The sequence below is a fragment of the Diadema setosum genome, chromosome 15, assembly GCF_964275005.1.
Source record: "Diadema setosum chromosome 15, eeDiaSeto1, whole genome shotgun sequence".
Taxonomy (NCBI): domain Eukaryota; kingdom Metazoa; phylum Echinodermata; class Echinoidea; order Diadematoida; family Diadematidae; genus Diadema; species Diadema setosum.
The window spans coordinates 7,045,760-7,064,124 of NC_092699.1; the positions used below are offsets into that span (position 1 = coordinate 7,045,760).

Sequence of the window (18,365 nt, forward strand, 5' to 3'; positions counted from 1 at the left end):
CAATGCCCACTACTTTCATCTTCAGAAGGAACTGTGTTTTCCCAAGGAGCTTCATGGATTTTCATCCCTGAATCAGAGGCTAAGGACAGACGGACAGGATCAAATTGACATCAATTACTCTACAGCAAGATATTTTTGCAGCTTGAAATTTTTGCGTATTGGAGCCAATGGCTTTTCTCATGGCACGAAATTTTCACAAATTGCCAATGATATTCAATGCATACAGTGTGGGCAAGAACTTTTGCATGCATTTTCATTTTGCAAATCTTGGGTGTCACGAAAATAAAATGCATTTGATATTTTCTGGTTTTTGCAGCAGGTACTGTTAAAGTGCAACATCCCTCCATACTCATATTGACCTTTATTGAGAGGGAAAATAATTCTACAAATGAAAAATTGAAAGAAGTTCCATCAAATTGGGAAATACGACGAGATAGTTTTTTGGAATACGCAAGTTTCACATATTTTCAGAGAACAGCAATGTTGCTTGCACCCACATATGGAAATTATATTCATGAAGTGATAATGTCATCATTTCACAGCTCTCCCATTGGTTTGTACACATATACACATACACACATTTAGAAGAAAAATTAAAATCTTGAAAATTATGTTTATAGTCAATAATTGATCAACACCAATCCCACGCCCAAGAAGGCATCATTTCAAAGTAATTCCACCACAATGTTAATATTGTGATTAGATATCATACTTTTTGTGATGTCGTGACATAACCTCCCCCCCCCCAAAAAAAAAAAGAGTGTAGATTTGCATTCAGTTTCCAGATGTGTTAGGTGCTGCCATTATTATCTCAGCTAATTTATGCACGCTCACTGTGGTTGAGACTAATGCTATTTCATGAAAACATGTGACTTGTATTTTTTCATAACTTTTGTTGTCTTTCATATTCATTTTACTTTGTGTTTTGCATAAGTGAGTGCATTGCTGTGGAGGAAACCAGATTAGGTTTTTAGGGTTTTTTTTTTTCTCACTTGGTCTTTCTTCTTTTGTCCCGTCGAAAGGTCGAATCTTCCACCCGTTGGACAAAGCCGTGCCTATAAATATCCCTCCCAACTTTCACTTGGGTGCATTCAGCGGCCGTACTTGCTTACTTTGAGGGCACATTAATGTGCTCAGTCCCACTGGGGCCCCTTACCTCTATTGGTAAGCTCTTTCATTAAAATTCTTGGGCAACACAGTGCTGCCAACCCAATGTGGTACAAAAAAGAAAAAGGTCGAATGCCAAAACGGCATTGTGAGGAAACCCCGAGCACATACTATGACCCAGTGGGGCAGTGGGTAGAAGTGCCTTTGATCAGAACGTTTGAGGCGTTCTCAAATCTAGTTTGGGCAAAGAAAACCTATTTCCAGAGAAATAGGCCATGCTTTGTACCCGAGCAGTTTGGTTCATGAGGGAAATTCCCTTGATGGATATCGATGACATGCGCGGGAAAAGAAAAGAAGAAGCAAAAGTCAAAGAAAAAAAGATAACATGGAAAGTCATTTGCCTATCGAATACAAATGTGCGACTGATGAGTTTATGGGACTGATATATGGCAATTCTACCATGCAATATAAAGTTAATTAGAATACTATTAGACAATGATTTTCTCATTTCAAAATAAATGCTCACACATAATATTCTGGTTACTCCCATCAGACAAGGAATTTTGAAAGAAAACGATAAGTTCGGCAACAATTTTCTCAATGTTTTCCCAGGATAATGAATTGTTTGGGCATTTAAAGGTAAGCATCCTCTCCCTGGAAATAATATTTTTGATCAAGACCTCACATCACATGACCCCTGTCAGTTTCTCATATATGATATATGATATTATGAATAAATCAAAATTCTTCATCAGTCATACATGCATGTCTGAAGTTACAGTACATACACGTGAGCTGGCAGTGATAATTAACACAGGAATGTGCAAATTGACAGAATTCCACAGAAAACATGCACAATATCACTCCATCAACTTTTCCAAACATTTTTGACAAATTCTTTACATGGCAACAATAATTGCCAGAAAGTAACTATGCTTGCTGAGATTTGTTAAGCTCTTAATAAAGGGATGGTATAGTATTGATGGAGATGAGGAATGTGAGGATTGAGCTTTTAACTTTTTGCGTGATACAAAGAAACCACATGGGAAATAGTATACAGTGGATACCATTCTACGATGAATTTAAAGTTTATTTGATGAAAATCGGTTTTGGACTGGATGAGATATGCAAAAACAAAGTAAAAGAAAGCAATCTTAATAAAAGGTGGGTCCCACTTTTTATTAGGATTGCTCTGTTTTGGATATCTCAACCATTTCAAAACCAATTTTCATCAAATAAACATTGAATTCCTCTTGGAATTACATGCTCTTTTATATCTTATAAGAGGTATCTCCTTATCTCACCCAAAAATATTAAAATCTGAAGTTAGGTCTCAATCAAAAATATATGAACCCTTTAAGATATAGGCCTACCCTTACTGAAACCAAATTTGATTCACAAGACACACTCGTCCCCTTGCAAAAAATCTGTGATGTGTTGCAACTTTTTAAAGCATGTTAAGCTACACCTAGCCACTGTTGGGAGCGTAAAGTGATCGCCCCTTTTAACAAAGTTTGTCCACGTGTGAAAGCTCCCCCTCATTATCTGGCGATGATTGTTCCAATCGTCAAGTCTCTGTCACTGGTAATCTGCAGCTGTGACAGTTCGGGGGATATCCACCGTACCCTTGTCCCTCGGATCGCCCCTCTGCCCTCCCCCTCCAGTGGGTAACCCGAGAATCAAAACAGAACTCCAATTACCCCGCTGCTGACTTACCGGTACTCAGAAAATCCAAGTTGTTGTTGGAGATGTATGGATTACAACACGCAAACACTCACATACATACAAACATACATACATACAAACGCACATATATACTTAGAATAAGTGTACACACAGTCAAACATCATTGTATCATTGAAAAATTCAATCACAAAATGGGTTAATTCCTTTCTTGTAAATTTGAGATATTTGCACTCAAAGCTACTAAAGATGTAGAAAGTAATAAGAAAATACATAATATTGTTATGTACCAAGTACAGTTTGGCTTTAAAGGTTTTATTTTGTTCTATCTGATGATAGACTTACATTGAAATGTTTTTAATTGGCACCTGACCAATTTTGTGATCAAAAGCTACATACATTCACATACAAACACATATGCACACTACAATGTATATGTACATATACATATATAAGAATGATGTTTTCATTCTGGCCAGGCTGATATGCACTTGAAATTCCAATGTAATGGATAGAGCTCCCTCTTTGGTTTATTTTGCTAAAACTGTGTTTTATAAACCAGTTTTTTTTTACTGCCTGTTGCTTTCAAACACAAATGTTTTACAACACTGTGAATACAGAAGCTGAGACTTACAGGTCTTTTCAAAGGGGCTCTATTAAAGTGAAACCAAGCAGTATAGAATCTACAGAATCATATTGGGATAAAAAAAGAAGCAAGTTATACATGATAAGATACCGAACGAGTCTACATGAATTCAAAATATATGCAGATTGCTCCTTCAGGCGCGTAATATCAACGTTACATGCCGTGGGTCTTCTTTATTTCGTTCTTATTTTGTGAGCGTTCCTGGGAGAATTTTCTCCCTCGGTGTGGAGGGGAAAAACACACACGACTTTGAGAAGAAATCAATCTCCGCTCTTCACACGTGACGGACACCAGCGAGAATCCACTACACGCATCGGCGGCAGACGGAAAGTGGAGAAGCAATTTGTGGGAAAAAATGCAAATTATTTCCACTCTTTCCCAGGGCACCCAGCCCCAATCAAGTACGGAAGAAGTGGGGTTGGAGATCCCCTTTTGCAATGTATGTTTTTAAAGGATAGGTGACATCTTTTTTTTTTTTCTTTTTTTGAAGGTAGTAGTATCCTAAAATCTAATTTAAAGGATTGACAGTTAAAAGGGTAGACCAATCACAGCCACACAAGTCAAATTTAAGCTCAAATTCTTTCTATGTCTGAGGCAGCAGTAAAGTGGCATTTGCTTGAGTTTTTGTTTCATGTTTTGGGGGATCTGCCCGTCATGATATCAAATAATAAATGGTTACATTCCTCCGTATGAATGTCACCTGCACTGATGACTGTCACATAAGACCCATTCACACACAAGAATTGCAGGTTCTTGGATCACAACGCAAAAATTGATTTCATTTGACACCGTTCACATGTGACCCTGAAAAAATTCACCCTGCTCTATTAAAGTGAAGTGCATAAAATCTCCAAGCTGTGCATGCCTTAAAGGTCTTGTTTACTTTTGGGAGCAGTGATTTAAAAAATGTTCAAGATAAATTCAAATTTTTACATTAGTTGTTTCTATCCCTAACTCACATTTAAAAACTATTTTGCAGCACTAAAGCTGGGTTTTTGTTTCATCTCAAAATGGCAAATTATGCCTTTAACAATGACTGCAGCATAACCCCGGCACCATCATTCCTAGGCCAAATGCACAAGTAAATTTCATGGGATGTAAAAAAGCAAATCGACTAATCACATCCCATTCACACGTACTGCGCGAGGTAAATTATCATGAGTTTGTTTTTTCCGAAAACAACTAAAATGAGGAAGGACTGATTTTTTTTTCCATCTCAGCAGAGATTGCAATACCGGGTAGTATGCAATCATCAAATGTCCACACAAAAAAGTATTAGTTTCTACAAAGCATTTCTGAAAATAACTTTCGATAAGCATTGTTTTTGGTTGTGCGCGAATGACCCAGAATGCACTTGCTCATATCATATTGTTGAGTGATCCATTTCTAATGAAGTCTGTCCATAATTAGGGCCATAACATTCATACCTCAAGCATGGTATTGGAAAAAAAATGACCAAAAAGAAAATCCCTTCTTATTTCAATCTTTCTGTAAGTGAGGATACATATCTTACATGTGTACAGGTGAGGTCAATAGAAAATAATTGCTTCACATTATTCTACATGTAAAACAATATGATGCCTTTGGCTAACCAAACCTATTTCTGCATTGTCATTTTTTTCCCAGCAAAATATTGCTTTTTGAACTTCAGCATGAAATTCACCCTAAAATGCTTGAATTTAACAGCATTCTTTGTTTTGTAATGGTGATTTGACCATTTTTCTCGTAACCACTTAAAGGACAAGTTCACCTTCATATACATGTGGATTGAGTGAATGCAGCAATATTAGTAGAACACATCAGTGAAAGTTTGGGGAAAATCGGACAACCTGTTCACAAGTTATGAATTTTTAAAGTATCTGCGCAGTCACTGCTGGATGAGAAGACTACTACAGTGTATGATGTCATATGTGTACAACGATATAAGGAAAATATGATGAGAATTTCACAAAATTTCATTTTTTGAAAAAAAGTATGAATTTCCTTGATTTGTCACTGACGTAAGTTAAGGGTAATATTATTCCGCCTGCCTTCTGAAAGAGGCAAGTCAAGCGTTCTTTTATTATGCGAGAAAAAAGAAAATATGTTGAATCTTCATTACGTTTTCTTTATATTGTTGTACACATGTGACATCACAAGCTATAGTAGTCTTCTCATCCAGCAGTGACTGAGCAGAAACTTCAAAAATTCACAACTTTTGAACAAGTTGCCCAATTTTCCTCAAACTCTCACTGATGTGTTCTACTAATATTGCTGCATTCACTCAATCCCAATCTCTATGAAGGTGGACTTGTCCTTTAATTGAAACAAACTACTACATGACATGAACACTGTGCTAAGTTTTCTGCAAAGACTCAAAACATTGTCTTGCTGTACAGGCAAGGGATCTTTTACACTTAACATTTTGCCACTTCTGATTGATGGTGAATTGGCTGCAGAACGTGATCTGACTATGAGCAAATTCCCCAGAGGCACACATTAAAGGAGAACTTTCCCCCAACTTATATTGGAGTTTGGGAATGCAGAAATATCGGTAAATATTTGTGGAAACTTTAATGAGGAAAATCAGATGATCTCATATCAAAAATTATTACATTTTCTAAAGTCATAGTTAATTGTATGCGGCGCCCTCTCACGGTGAAAATTATACAATTCTAACAACAACAAAAACTTCACAGTAGTAGAATGAAAAAAGGATATAATTATATCAAAGTATTGCATTTATATCTTCAAATTTCATGAACATTTCTATTTTCTTGTCACATAATATATAAAAGTAAATGTTATCATTCTCAACTCCCACCTCCCTCCCCCCACCCCCCCCCCCCCCAGGAGCTCTGCTGATTGCTTTTTTTCAAGGTCCTCCAGAATTTTTATTTTTTTAGATATGTTTACATCACCTTCATACTGCTCTACTACTGTTAACATTACAAATTGATGAAGACTTGATACCAAGAGAGGCAGGACGTGGCATCAGTAAAACCCAAACTCTACATTACTAGCCAAAAACCTTTTGAATGGAATGTTTGATCTTCCTCAAACTTTTACTCCGCATCTCATAAATCCTCTCATACATTCATTGATGCACTTGCATATTGTCCGGGTAAACTTCTCCTTTAATGGCAGTACATTAGGCAAGCTATCTTTTCGCTGAGTGGGAACGGCACAGCCGTCTGGAAAGCCTATTCTGCAAGTCATGAAAACTCCGTTGGAGTCTCATTTTTTAGGTGATTAGGATTTGCGAGCAAATGTCACGAATTACGATTCGTGCAGCGACAACATTACTGGACAAATCTAAATCTACATTTGTCGCTTCTATTGCATTTCTCGTAAACCTGGGCATAAAGTACTGTTACCATAAGGACAAGCAAGGAAGCCAAACTGAATGAATATATATCATACATCTTCATTCATACATGCATACAGATATACAGATATATCTACATATTTACTTTTTTTTTCAGCCATGAAACTGGAAATGAGGAAATTCTGGTTGACGGAATCGATACTTAACAGTGCTCCCTTCCCCCATGACTATCTGAAAGACATTTCCACAGAATTTCTGGTTAATGAAATCAAGACTTAACAGTGTTGTGTTTTGTTTTTCCCCACAACTACACCCTATTTGAAAACAAATCAACACAACTGCATGTTTATTTCAGGAAAAGGAAAAGTGCAACAGCAGAAAATATGTTTACTAATTTTTTTTCCTGCACAGTGACCACATCATCTTTCTATCACCAGCATCAGTATCACTTACACTCTTGATTTAAGCATACTTCAAATGACTGAGGCATGGCAGAACTTCTTTTGAATGACAATGGACACCTTAAAGAAAAAGGAAAAGGGAAATAATGGAATAACTTATTCTATATGTAGAGATATGAATCTTCTTATCTAGATAATTTCAATATTGTAGCAGTGAAAAAAGATGAATAATTAATGCTTGTGGCATAATATCTTATATTTGTCAAGTAAAAGCTTCTGAAATGATGTCCCTTTAGAAAAAAAAAATAACATGCAATTTCAAGACAGGGTATTTTGAGTGATTTCCACATGTAGCATAAAGATTTTCCAAGGAATGGATGAAGTATAATTGTGTGATAATCATTTAATCACACAGAAATGTAACCAAACTTTGTTAGCTGTTACAATGCTTTACTGCGTCTGCATGACACAATCACTGAACAGCTAACAGCATGATTAACCTATGCCACATCATTACGACGAGAATACGACATAATGCAACTGGAAGTCGGGAGGCACCAGTAACGACCTAACATAAACCTCAAATGAGCTTCTGGGCGCTGCTTGGTGCCAGGTTGGAGTAGAAGAAGGAGATGGGGAAGGGGGGGGGGTTAAGGAAGGAGAGGAGAGGTATAGGGACAGGGGGCAGGAAAGGGGGAGAGTACAGGAAGCAGTTTGCTCTTTGGTTAAAGGGTGTGTACAGTTCTGGTTGAGGTGAGGATTTAGCTTTTAACGTTTTGCGAGGTAGGAACCTACGTATTCAGAAACCACTCTATGAGATGTCAAAGAACACGTAATTCTAAGGGGTATCAAAAGTTTATTTGATGAAAATCGGTTTTGAAATGGCTGAGATATATATCCAAAAACAAGGTGAAGCAAAGAGATCCTAATAAAAGGGGTGGCCTGTTGCCTTTTATCATTATGACTTTTTTGCATATCTCAGCCATTTGAAAACCAATTTTCATCACATAAACGTTGAATCCTTAAAATTACATGTTCTTTCATATTTCACGAGAGGTTTCTCATTATCTCCCTTAGGAATGTTCAAAACATGAATCCCCACCTCAACCAGTACTGTACAGTCCCTTTAAACCTGGAAGATACACAAGTACATCCCCTTCAGAAAGGTACGGAGAGAAGGAAAGGGTAGAGGAGGGTAAGAAGTAGACAAGGGAAAGGGAAGGGGGAGCAGAAGGGGGAGAGGAAGGGGGCACAGATAGGATGGGGAGGGAGAAAAGACAGATCCTTTATTCAAATCTGGAAGATGCCACCATAAATTTGCTTGATTGGGGGGGGGGGGGGGGAATAAAGGATAAGAAACTGGGATGGGAGAGGGAAGAAAAAGACATTATGCAGAGGAATGTATGAGAGTAATCTATTTCTCTCAATTGACTTAAAGATAATAAAAAGTTTTGGTACCTCAAAAGCTTCCCTGAATTTCCTTGTCTTGGTTTGTGTTTCAGGTTAAAGTACGTTGTCTGTGAGAATTACTCGCCCCACAGTGCTCTCATGTCTCAGTAATCATGCAATAATGGTTTCGTACCAGAGCCGACGCTGTACAGCGTCGATAAATATTGTACGAAACCACTGACTGCGACCAGCAGCGTGCAGCCCATTGTACGCATAGCTAACTGCGACCAGCAGCCCCATACGCATAGCGTAATGGGGCTTCGCATTGTAACATTCAGGATCATGACAGAATTAGTATCGCGGGTAAATGTCAACTTAAAATCCAAAAATTTCTTCGATTTGAAGACTTACCAATTAAGTTGAAGTATTGAAAACAGGCTTCGAACATCGTTTGGTTCTGCCAATAGTCCCTTTCTGTTCGAATTGATGACTGAATGTGACTCGGTCGAGAGGACCTTGGGAGAGCTACATACACTGGATACCATGGCCAGCGCATGCGCACACAAACATCTTATCCGTTCATGGATTTGAAATCTGTGTGCATGTGATGTGTTCGCCTGCAGTGGCTGTAGTATTCAGTGTACTGTATGTAGCTCTCCTAAGGTCCTGTCGACCGAGTCACATTCAGTCATCAATTCGAACAGAAAGGGACTATAGGCAGAACCAAACGTTGCTCGAAGCCTGTTTTCAATACTTCAACTTAATTGGTAAGTCTTCAAATTGACGAATTTATGGGATTTTAAGTTGACATTTACCCTGCGATACTAAATCTGTCATGATCCTGAATGCTACAATGCGAAGCCCGGTTACGCTATGCGTATGGGACTGCTGGTTGCTATGCGTATGGGGCTGCTGATCGCAGTTAATTGCATGATTACTAAGACATGAGAGCACTTTGGGGCGAGTAAGTCTCACAGTGTTAGTTATATGAAAGGTACTTTAACCTGAAACACAAACTAAGACAAGGAAATTCAAGGACACTTTTGAGGTACCAAAACTTTTTATTATCTTTAAACTCTGAATAAAGGTAGATATGGGACTTAAACTATGAATAAATACAAATATGGGAATTCTTCCTCAGTTTGCTGTCTATATTTCTAATTACAATATGCATTTGCTGTCAAACACAACTACAATTTAATACATTCATAGAAGAAAAATATCATGGTCATGACTCAAACAATAATTGTTGTTGATCTGTGTACGCAAGGTTTGTATCTACTTTACCAGATATTGAAACAATGCCTCATGATTTAAATGGGTCTGATGGTTATTAGACTATCAGCACGGATCCTATTATCACCTCAATACTCTTTTTATCTCAAGAACATTATGTACAGATGATGCTGCGGGCAGATCCTTTAAACAATGGTCAGTTCAGTTATCATTGGGTCTGTGCAGTCGAGGTCCTCCCAGTGCAAATCGATGACGTTTGGTTTGTAATCCGACAAAGACCGATCATCGTCTACACAAAGACAAATCAAATATTTGCGGGGAAAACAAGCCACTTCTAAAACGAGGAAGTTTGGAGCGCTGTCAATGAATTCATGGATAAGGGGGGCCGGCTGAATTGACGAGTGCTGTGAATGGCACTGTGATGCTGGAGCCAGGGAAGGGGTTATTCGAGGTCATCGTCCAGGAGGTTCCACGGTATCGCCTCCTCCATTCTGTGCTAGAGTGAAGAAGATTCTCACTGTCTCTTTTGAGTTGTCTGCATTTGCACAGAACGTACATTGGTCAGTGTCTATGGTGTCTGTCTTTAGAGGCCGATATCGTGATGTGTTCCCATTTATGAATATTTCCATCCATGGTCCCCCTGTAACAAGTCATTCCATCTGCCTGTACATACTTAATGCATTTAAACACTTTAAATCAATTTGCATGCATTACTTCTTGCTATGTCTGGCAAGTCTTTGGAAAGCCATCTGTTTGCCAGAAAACAAACTTTTGTTGTTATGAGGTAGCCATGATGTTCTCTCTTTCTACATCTTCACCAGCCTATCATACTTGCTCAGCTTTTCACGTGTTTGTTTCATTTCAATATCGATGCAACTGATTACCATGACTGCCTACATAGTACAAAATACACTTGAATCGATCTAAAACTTGTGCCGTATATCCATCACCATCCCCATATTTTTGTTCCTGTCACTCTACGTACCAATTTGTCTTTTCGTCAATACATCTCTCTCTCTCCTCTTTCTTTCGAAAGTCTGTAGGCACCTTTCTATATAGTAGGACAAGTCAGCGAGGCCTGATTTGCCTTCTTTTTCTTCAGTTTGCGGGACTGAAGGCAGCATTAAAGAAAACCAAAACCCAAAGAGCAATGTGGATTGAGTGAAAGTAACAACATTATAGTAGAACACATCAGTGAAAGTTTGAGGAAAATTGGACAATCCATGCAAAAGTTATGAATTTTTAAAGTTTTGGTGTTGAAACCACTGGATGAGAGTACTAGATTTCACAACTTCATGTGTGGACAAAAATATAAAGAAAATAAAAGAAAATTCCACAAAAATTCATTTTCATGAAAATTACACATTCCATCAACTTGATACTGACATTTGTTAAGGTTAGTAATTACTCCCCCTACTTTCTGAAAGTGGTTAGGCAAGTGCTCTTTCATTAGCTAGAAAAGTAAAATTATGTATAATTTTCTGTATATTTTCTTTATAATTGTCCACACATGATGTCGTAAACTCAAGTAGTCTCCTCATCCAGCGGCTCCAACACCAAAATTTGAAAATTCATAACTTTTGCATCGATTGTCTCATTTTCCTCAAACTTTCACTGATGTGTTCTACTAATGTTGCTGCTTTCACTCAATCCACATTTTTCTTTGGGTTTTGCTTTCCTTTTTAGAGGATAATGCAATATGAAGGCACAGGTATAGAGTTTATCATGAAGCACATTAATCTAAGGACGCATGGTTTAAACATCTTTCCACCTACCTGTGCTTATGTAACATACAAATTGTGAATTTTTGTATTGCATGTGTGAGGGCGAGTGTTATATATGGCTGATTTTTAATATGACTTTGTTCTTTTGTCCATCTAGATATCTCTTTTAAAAAAATTCAATTTGACTGCAGGTTCTTGTGAAATAGGAGATGCCACAGTGCCTTTCTCCATGCTGGATTACTACAGAAGGAGAATCTGGAACGCAGCTTGGCGGCATTGCGTCAAGAAAGTCCTCAAAATAGAATAAATCTGAGGTCACCTATTTTAGGATGAGAAGTGATCGGCGCCACGGCAGCGGGCTTTGCTCCCACAGCCAGAGCACAAGGAGTAAACAGTTGTTTACTGCTGGCGTGAAACTAAAGCAGTGAATCTGTGTCTATTGCTACTTCCCTTACAAAACAAAGGAAGTGAGGTCATAAAAAAGAAGTGAAGTAAAAAAAAAAAAAATCCCCAAAATTGATGCATTTCATAAGTTCTATTATTATCTTTCATCATCTTTCAAGTTGTCATTTTTACCGAAAGAACATTGCCCAACTAAAAAAACATATAAACAAACAAACAGACATGTGCATAACAAACAGACATGTCACAACATAGCAGAGGATAATGTGTTAGCTAACCCTTTGTGTACTTTGAGGCACAGAAAACCATATAGCATTGTGCACATTGTACAATAAACACAAATAAATCACTTTAGATCTGAAATAACCTTCAAATGATCGTAATAGTATTATTATCTGTCTCAAATCATCTGTGTCTCCACACAAGGTTAGTGCTCTTTTGGTTTTTATGTACCTCACTGCTATGCACTATGCATGCAGCGACTGTTCTCCATTAACACTATCAAGTCCTACATTGTTAATATCAAGTATCAACAAATTCTCATAAAGGGCGACATACTTCTTGGCGACAATTCATCATTTTATCTCGCCAGCATCAACATTACTGACTGAAGAATGGCATGTACTGACAAGTTGACAATCTGCTGCACACTAATAAAATCTAGGTGATAGAACCTCCTATATCCTACTGTCTGTCAGCTGACACCTGCTTTAAAACCTTGTTGATATAAAAAGATGAGGAAGAAAACAACAAAAGTCACCACTTCCGCTAAACAGGAGTGTCTACAGATCAGCCAGGAGGGTGAGTAACCTAACCGAGTCATATGGTGTTTGAGGATTTAGGAGCAACATGTTTCTTGGTAAAATACATTCAACCAACAAGTGAAGAGTTTGTTCGCAAAAACCGATAAGTCCATATTTGCCAAATGGAGATATTTGCGATCAAATGTCAAGAAAAATAAAGAGAATAATAAGAAAATTTATGCTTCTTTTGACCATAACTTCAAAAATGTACCTTTATATGTAGTGACCAATATATCATTTAAAAGGTATTATTTTGTACTTTATGACAGAGACAGTACTTCAAAATCTTCAAAAATGGACTTATCGGTTTTTGCGAACAAACTCTTCAAGTGTCGGTTGATTGCATTTTACCTTTTTCTGTTTGAGGGCTCCAGCTACAAGCCCGTAATTGCTTCTTCACAAGTCCCGGCATGTATCTGTTTCTTTGTAATGACTTGTAAGTTGTATATATTGTTTTATATTTTGCCAAATAAATGAATTAACAAATGAATGAATATTAAAAAGTTTCTTTCTGCATGTGTCTGTCTGTCTGTTACTTCCAGTCCTCATTCCCCACGCCCCCCCCCCCCATCACTATGGTGGCATAGTTTACACAGTGAATAAGTGAATACACAAACATACAAACATGTGTAGGTGTGTGTATATAACATCTCTCCAAGCGTGAGATAATAATCTTGTCAACAACACACCTATTCAAAAAACAAAAAATTCTCTCTTTCTCTATCTCTCCCTCTCTGTCCCCTTCTAAAAGCTGATTACATCTACACATTTCATCAATTTTCCCTGATTTCTTTCTCTATCTTTCTCAAATACTAAATCTGTCCATCTGCTTGATGTAATGCAATTTACTCGCTTTTTATTTTATTTTATTTCATTTTCTGCAGTCCATCATACATACAGTCATAGAACACCAAGGAGCGCAAAAAAAAAAAAAAAAAAATGCAGGAAGCTATTGGAGACGGGACGGATACCATGGCAACGCCCACTCCATGCTGCCCCTGAAGGCTTCAGCCGTCCCATGTTGCATTTAGCATCGAGATGGATTTCACACTCTGAGCACTAATGAAGCATCAGGCTATTCCCCATCCATTCTTCCATTGGACATGACAAGCATTCTTCCTGTTTCCATCAAAAGATGCTCAAGCTAAAAAAAAAAAAAAAAAAAAAAACATAAAAAAATATATATATATATAACAATACAAATCAAACAACACAAACTACCGTCAGACAGCGAATGAAAAGAATGAAATCACAAAGAAAAACGAAAGATGAAGGAAAAAAAATCTTGTTGTTCATTCATGTATGCCATAATGCATTTCACCAGATTTTCATTAAACGGCGCACGGCACGCGCAAGACGGATAATGCAGGAATCTTCCAGATATATTACTTATTTTACTCTCCTGTGGGATCAATCCATAATACAGCTCATCTTGTCTGTTGGCTATAAAAAATGAATATCTATCTATCTATCTATATATATATATATATATATATATATATATATATATATATACACACACACACACACACACACACAAACACACACATATATATATATATATACACATATATGTATAGATAAAAAGATAGATATGTATGTGTGTATATATATATATAGACATACGTGCAATTACATCTCACAGGCTGTGTTCATCAAGTAAGGGTGTATGCCCTCCCGCGGGGGGATTGTTATTTCATATCTCGACAACTTGCCTGCATCCGCCGAGGCCTTCTTTCATTCCGTTAGAATATCCTCATCTCATGGTTATCAATTTGCTCACATTTCCACTCCGAGATCTCATGCCGTGCGTCGTCGATAGCAGCGCTTTGTTTTTGGTTTTGTTTTGTGTTTATTCTCTTTCCCTGCTCTCCACAATTTTCATCATAGCAAAAATTCAATTACTCCTTTCATCAATACGGTTTTATTATTAACAACAACTACAACGGCGAGAAAATCACATTTTCCCCCAACTGATTTCCCTTTTTTCGCAATCATGGCAAAATTGGATGCGTGGGTCCCTTCGCTCTGACTTGGGGTTATTTGTGGAAATCATTGATGTAATGCATCAGCTCCCGATACCTTGCCCCGTACGCTGCTGTAAGTCATGGTGGCAAAAAAAAAAAAAAAAGAAAGGAAAAGAAACAGCCAGCAATCTGCTTTTTACCTCTTCACGTTATGTTTCCTCAGTTAGGAAAGGTGAATATTGCTTGACATAATGACATGGGTAAATGGTTTCCTGTTTCCACAAGCAGCAAAATTGGGATGAAAACGACCGGTTTTCGTGTGAGCCACCTTGACTGTTGGGCATATAGGGCAAGTCAACATGTATCTCACAGAATATTCATAGTGCATTATCACAAAGGCCATACAATGTCAGTAAAGTAATTTTGTTGTTGTTTGGCAGATAGGAAATTGCAAGAAGCTAAATTTTGAATTGATATGTACAATGTAATTGCCCAACTTCATTGCAAAGGAAAATATTTCCCAAAAAGGCAATAAAAGTATTCAAAAAAAACTGTAAAGCTTGTATTTCCAAAGTGGGCTTTATGTGCATTTTTTGCCCTTTTATGATCTCATACTTAATACGGGTAATGTCATTACAATACCACATTCTATGCGGTGACTAAAATCATAGCTGCAGCATGCTACACATTCACTCATCACTCTGGCTCTGATCTGTGATTTCCTCTGTAAATCATGAAGTGTCCATTACTGGTCCCACTAGGTTCCTTCACACTTGTGACACAACAATGTGCCATAAATGAAAAATATTCAGTCACATGCTCCACAGTCTATACAGTCAGACATCTTCTCTCTCTCCCTCTCTATGTTTTTTTTTTTCTCTCTCTATATATATACATCTTTCTCTTTCTCTTTCTTTTCCTCACATGGGCTCTTGAAGCATCCTGTTCCATCCTTACACTGGAGAAAAAAAAATATTCAAAACACTGCGTAGAAAATCTATGCGCTCACATCCCTTACCCTATCCCCATCTTCGTTGATCTTTATCTGCGGATGGACTTTAAAATGTTTAAAAATGGCACTTGACTCGTTTTGCCACCAAACTATATAGAGGAATAAAGTGGACTTACACTCGAGTCGCCTTTTGTCGCTGGGGTGACAAGACCTTGTATCTGCAATTTTGGTGAAAATGACTTTTTTGGATTAATGGTCAAATAATGGGTTAAGTGATGTCTTGTCCAAGTCCCAACTGTCTTTCTCCAAAAATGAAGCCACAACGGCATGTCAAAGGAAAGGCTATCCATATTAGCCACAGTGCTTTGGCTGCCATGTTTTTTGGCTCTCCTGAACATTTGACATTTTGTAGATATGAGGTCTTGTTGCCCCAGCGACGCTTTGTCTTCCTAAACTTATTCTCATAGTCTGTTCTTTCTCGCATCTTCTCCCACTCTCCAATTCAACATCTTTTGCTATATTGAGTTTTTGTTTTTAGATTTCATCCTTCTTTCTCTCTTTCACGGTTTCAACGCCAAAGACAAAGGAACGAGGTAAAACTTACTCTGAACCTTCCGCGAACCCTTCACCGAAGTCGGTGACACGAATTGCCGGCGTGTGGCAGGAGACTGTCCTCGTTACACGATTGTGATCTGCCAGAAAAGAGAAAGAGAAGGAACATGAATAAATTGAATATATGGGCACACATACAAAGTCTTTCACAACCCATTCACATATCCCCATACATATGTGTCTATTATATATATATACTTTATAAATTTCCTTGATAAATTCACATATATTTAGGGCAATAAATTCACATATATTTAGGGCAATAAATCACACTTTATTTTACCTGCGAGGGTGTACCATTTCATAACTGTTCAATACTCAAGCTACCACCTGCCTTGTTTTCAAATAACATATATATATAAATCTTCTGAAATCTGAAAAGTTCTTTATGTAAACAACAGCATTATAATCTGACGTTTTCAACAAATCAAGTGTTTTCATATGCCTAATCTCCTACAGGCTAGAATGCTTCTGAAGTTTTGGTGCCTCTGCTGCAGATATCTGGTTGCATAGGTCACACAATATCAGTGGAAAGCCAACACTATTGAGAATCCACTGCTAGGTGCACATTCTCTTCCTGGCAGTAATGGCAGCCCTGTTTCCCCAAATCATTGTGCGCCTCCAGGTTCTGGCCATTTCTTTTCTTCTCCATATTCAAGTTTTGGCCTTCTCTTTTTCATGGCTTGGGTTCACTCTCTTTGTATCATCAATGCCAGAATGTGTCATTAGCCCTGTTTGACCAAAGCCAGCTAGGTTTCTCATCTGCACCATGACTGCTGTATTAAGAGGATGGTTTGATTTTGCTACAACACGCATTTCCCATAGACACCTGTCCGAGTATACTCGGGACTCGTCTTCAACGGGTTAAAATTCTGGCCCAGTCACGACAATCATAACCTACAATCTCATCTTCCCTCCCCTACCTGCTATGCTGTCTTACGTCCACCCAAATATGTCACTGGTGACCTGAAAAAGGGGCTGCCCAAAGCTGATGGGAAAAAATACTGTGAAGTTTACAAAATGCCGTAAATATCAGAAAGTGATGTTAATCAACATTCATGGGTGAGTCATTACCATGGCTGCTCACACACACACACACACACACACACACACACACACTAGCAAGATATTTTCGCAAATTGGAGTCGACAGTCTTTTTTCCACATTAAATTTTCTCAAATTGCTACTGGCATTTAATGCACAATAGATTGTAGAAGAACTTTCGCATGCATTTCAATTCTGGGAATCTTGGCTTAATGTAACATTCTCAAGATCAAAATGCATTTCTAGTTTTAAAGTAAGAGGCTTTAAAAATCTGTTCAGTGGAAGCTTGATGTTTGAACGGCATGACAGCATATATGACATACAGATATTGAGAGTGAGAACAAGAAATATCCCCCATCTGGGTTGATAAACAATGACTGAGAAAGTACTTTTTTCCCCACCAACAATGGGGCAAACAACTCATGTTTGACTGCGATTTCATTTCCTTTTGTATTCCCCATCAGGAAATTACCGGCTGATCACTGCCATACATATTGCGTAACACCATCCATATTGCGTAACACCATCCATTTACAGTATATAACTGAGCAATGTAAGGACAAACTGAGAGAGAATGGAAACCATTTCAAACTGGGCATCACTATTACCATCCTATTAAGCCCCGTGATGACATTTAACCTTTGACTCCTACATACTGCAACTCCTATGGGATTCATTCTCAGCGCCTCTAGTTCCAACAGCCAATGGGTTTAATGTTGACAGTAGATTCAAGATGTAGGCAACCACATTAAGGCCTGATATAACAGCACTATACAATTGCCCTATAACAACCAAATTTGCCAGTTTGATGGCTCAAAAAGTCCCAGGGAGCCTTTTCCTGTCTACTTTATCAAAGATGACAATAAATCATCAAACTCCCTAAAAGCTGCATATAGAATGTCTCAACTTTTAGTAGGGCTGAAAATGTATCACTTGGGTTGTCATGATCAAAGTTTTCTGTTGTTATCTTTTTTACTTGGGGGGGGGGGATTTTCTGACTGCAATTCAGCGAAGTTTTCTAGTATAGGTAAAATGGATGATTAGAAATAACAAACAAACAAAAACAGTTGAAGCAACCGTTCTAGTTTCCCA

General features: G+C 37.8%; 1 protein-coding gene across 1 annotated transcript in view; it reads right to left on the minus strand.

Moving 5' to 3' along the window:
* LOC140238893 (pleckstrin homology domain-containing family G member 5-like) overlaps window positions 1-18,365 on the minus strand; it is a 283,988-nt gene that overhangs the window by 202,608 nt on the left and 63,015 nt on the right. Inside the window, exon 3 of the mRNA XM_072318791.1 lies at window positions 16,222-16,309. Within this exon, the coding sequence (XP_072174892.1) occupies window positions 16,222-16,309 (88 nt within the window). The remainder of the gene's footprint in view (window positions 1-16,221; window positions 16,310-18,365) is intronic.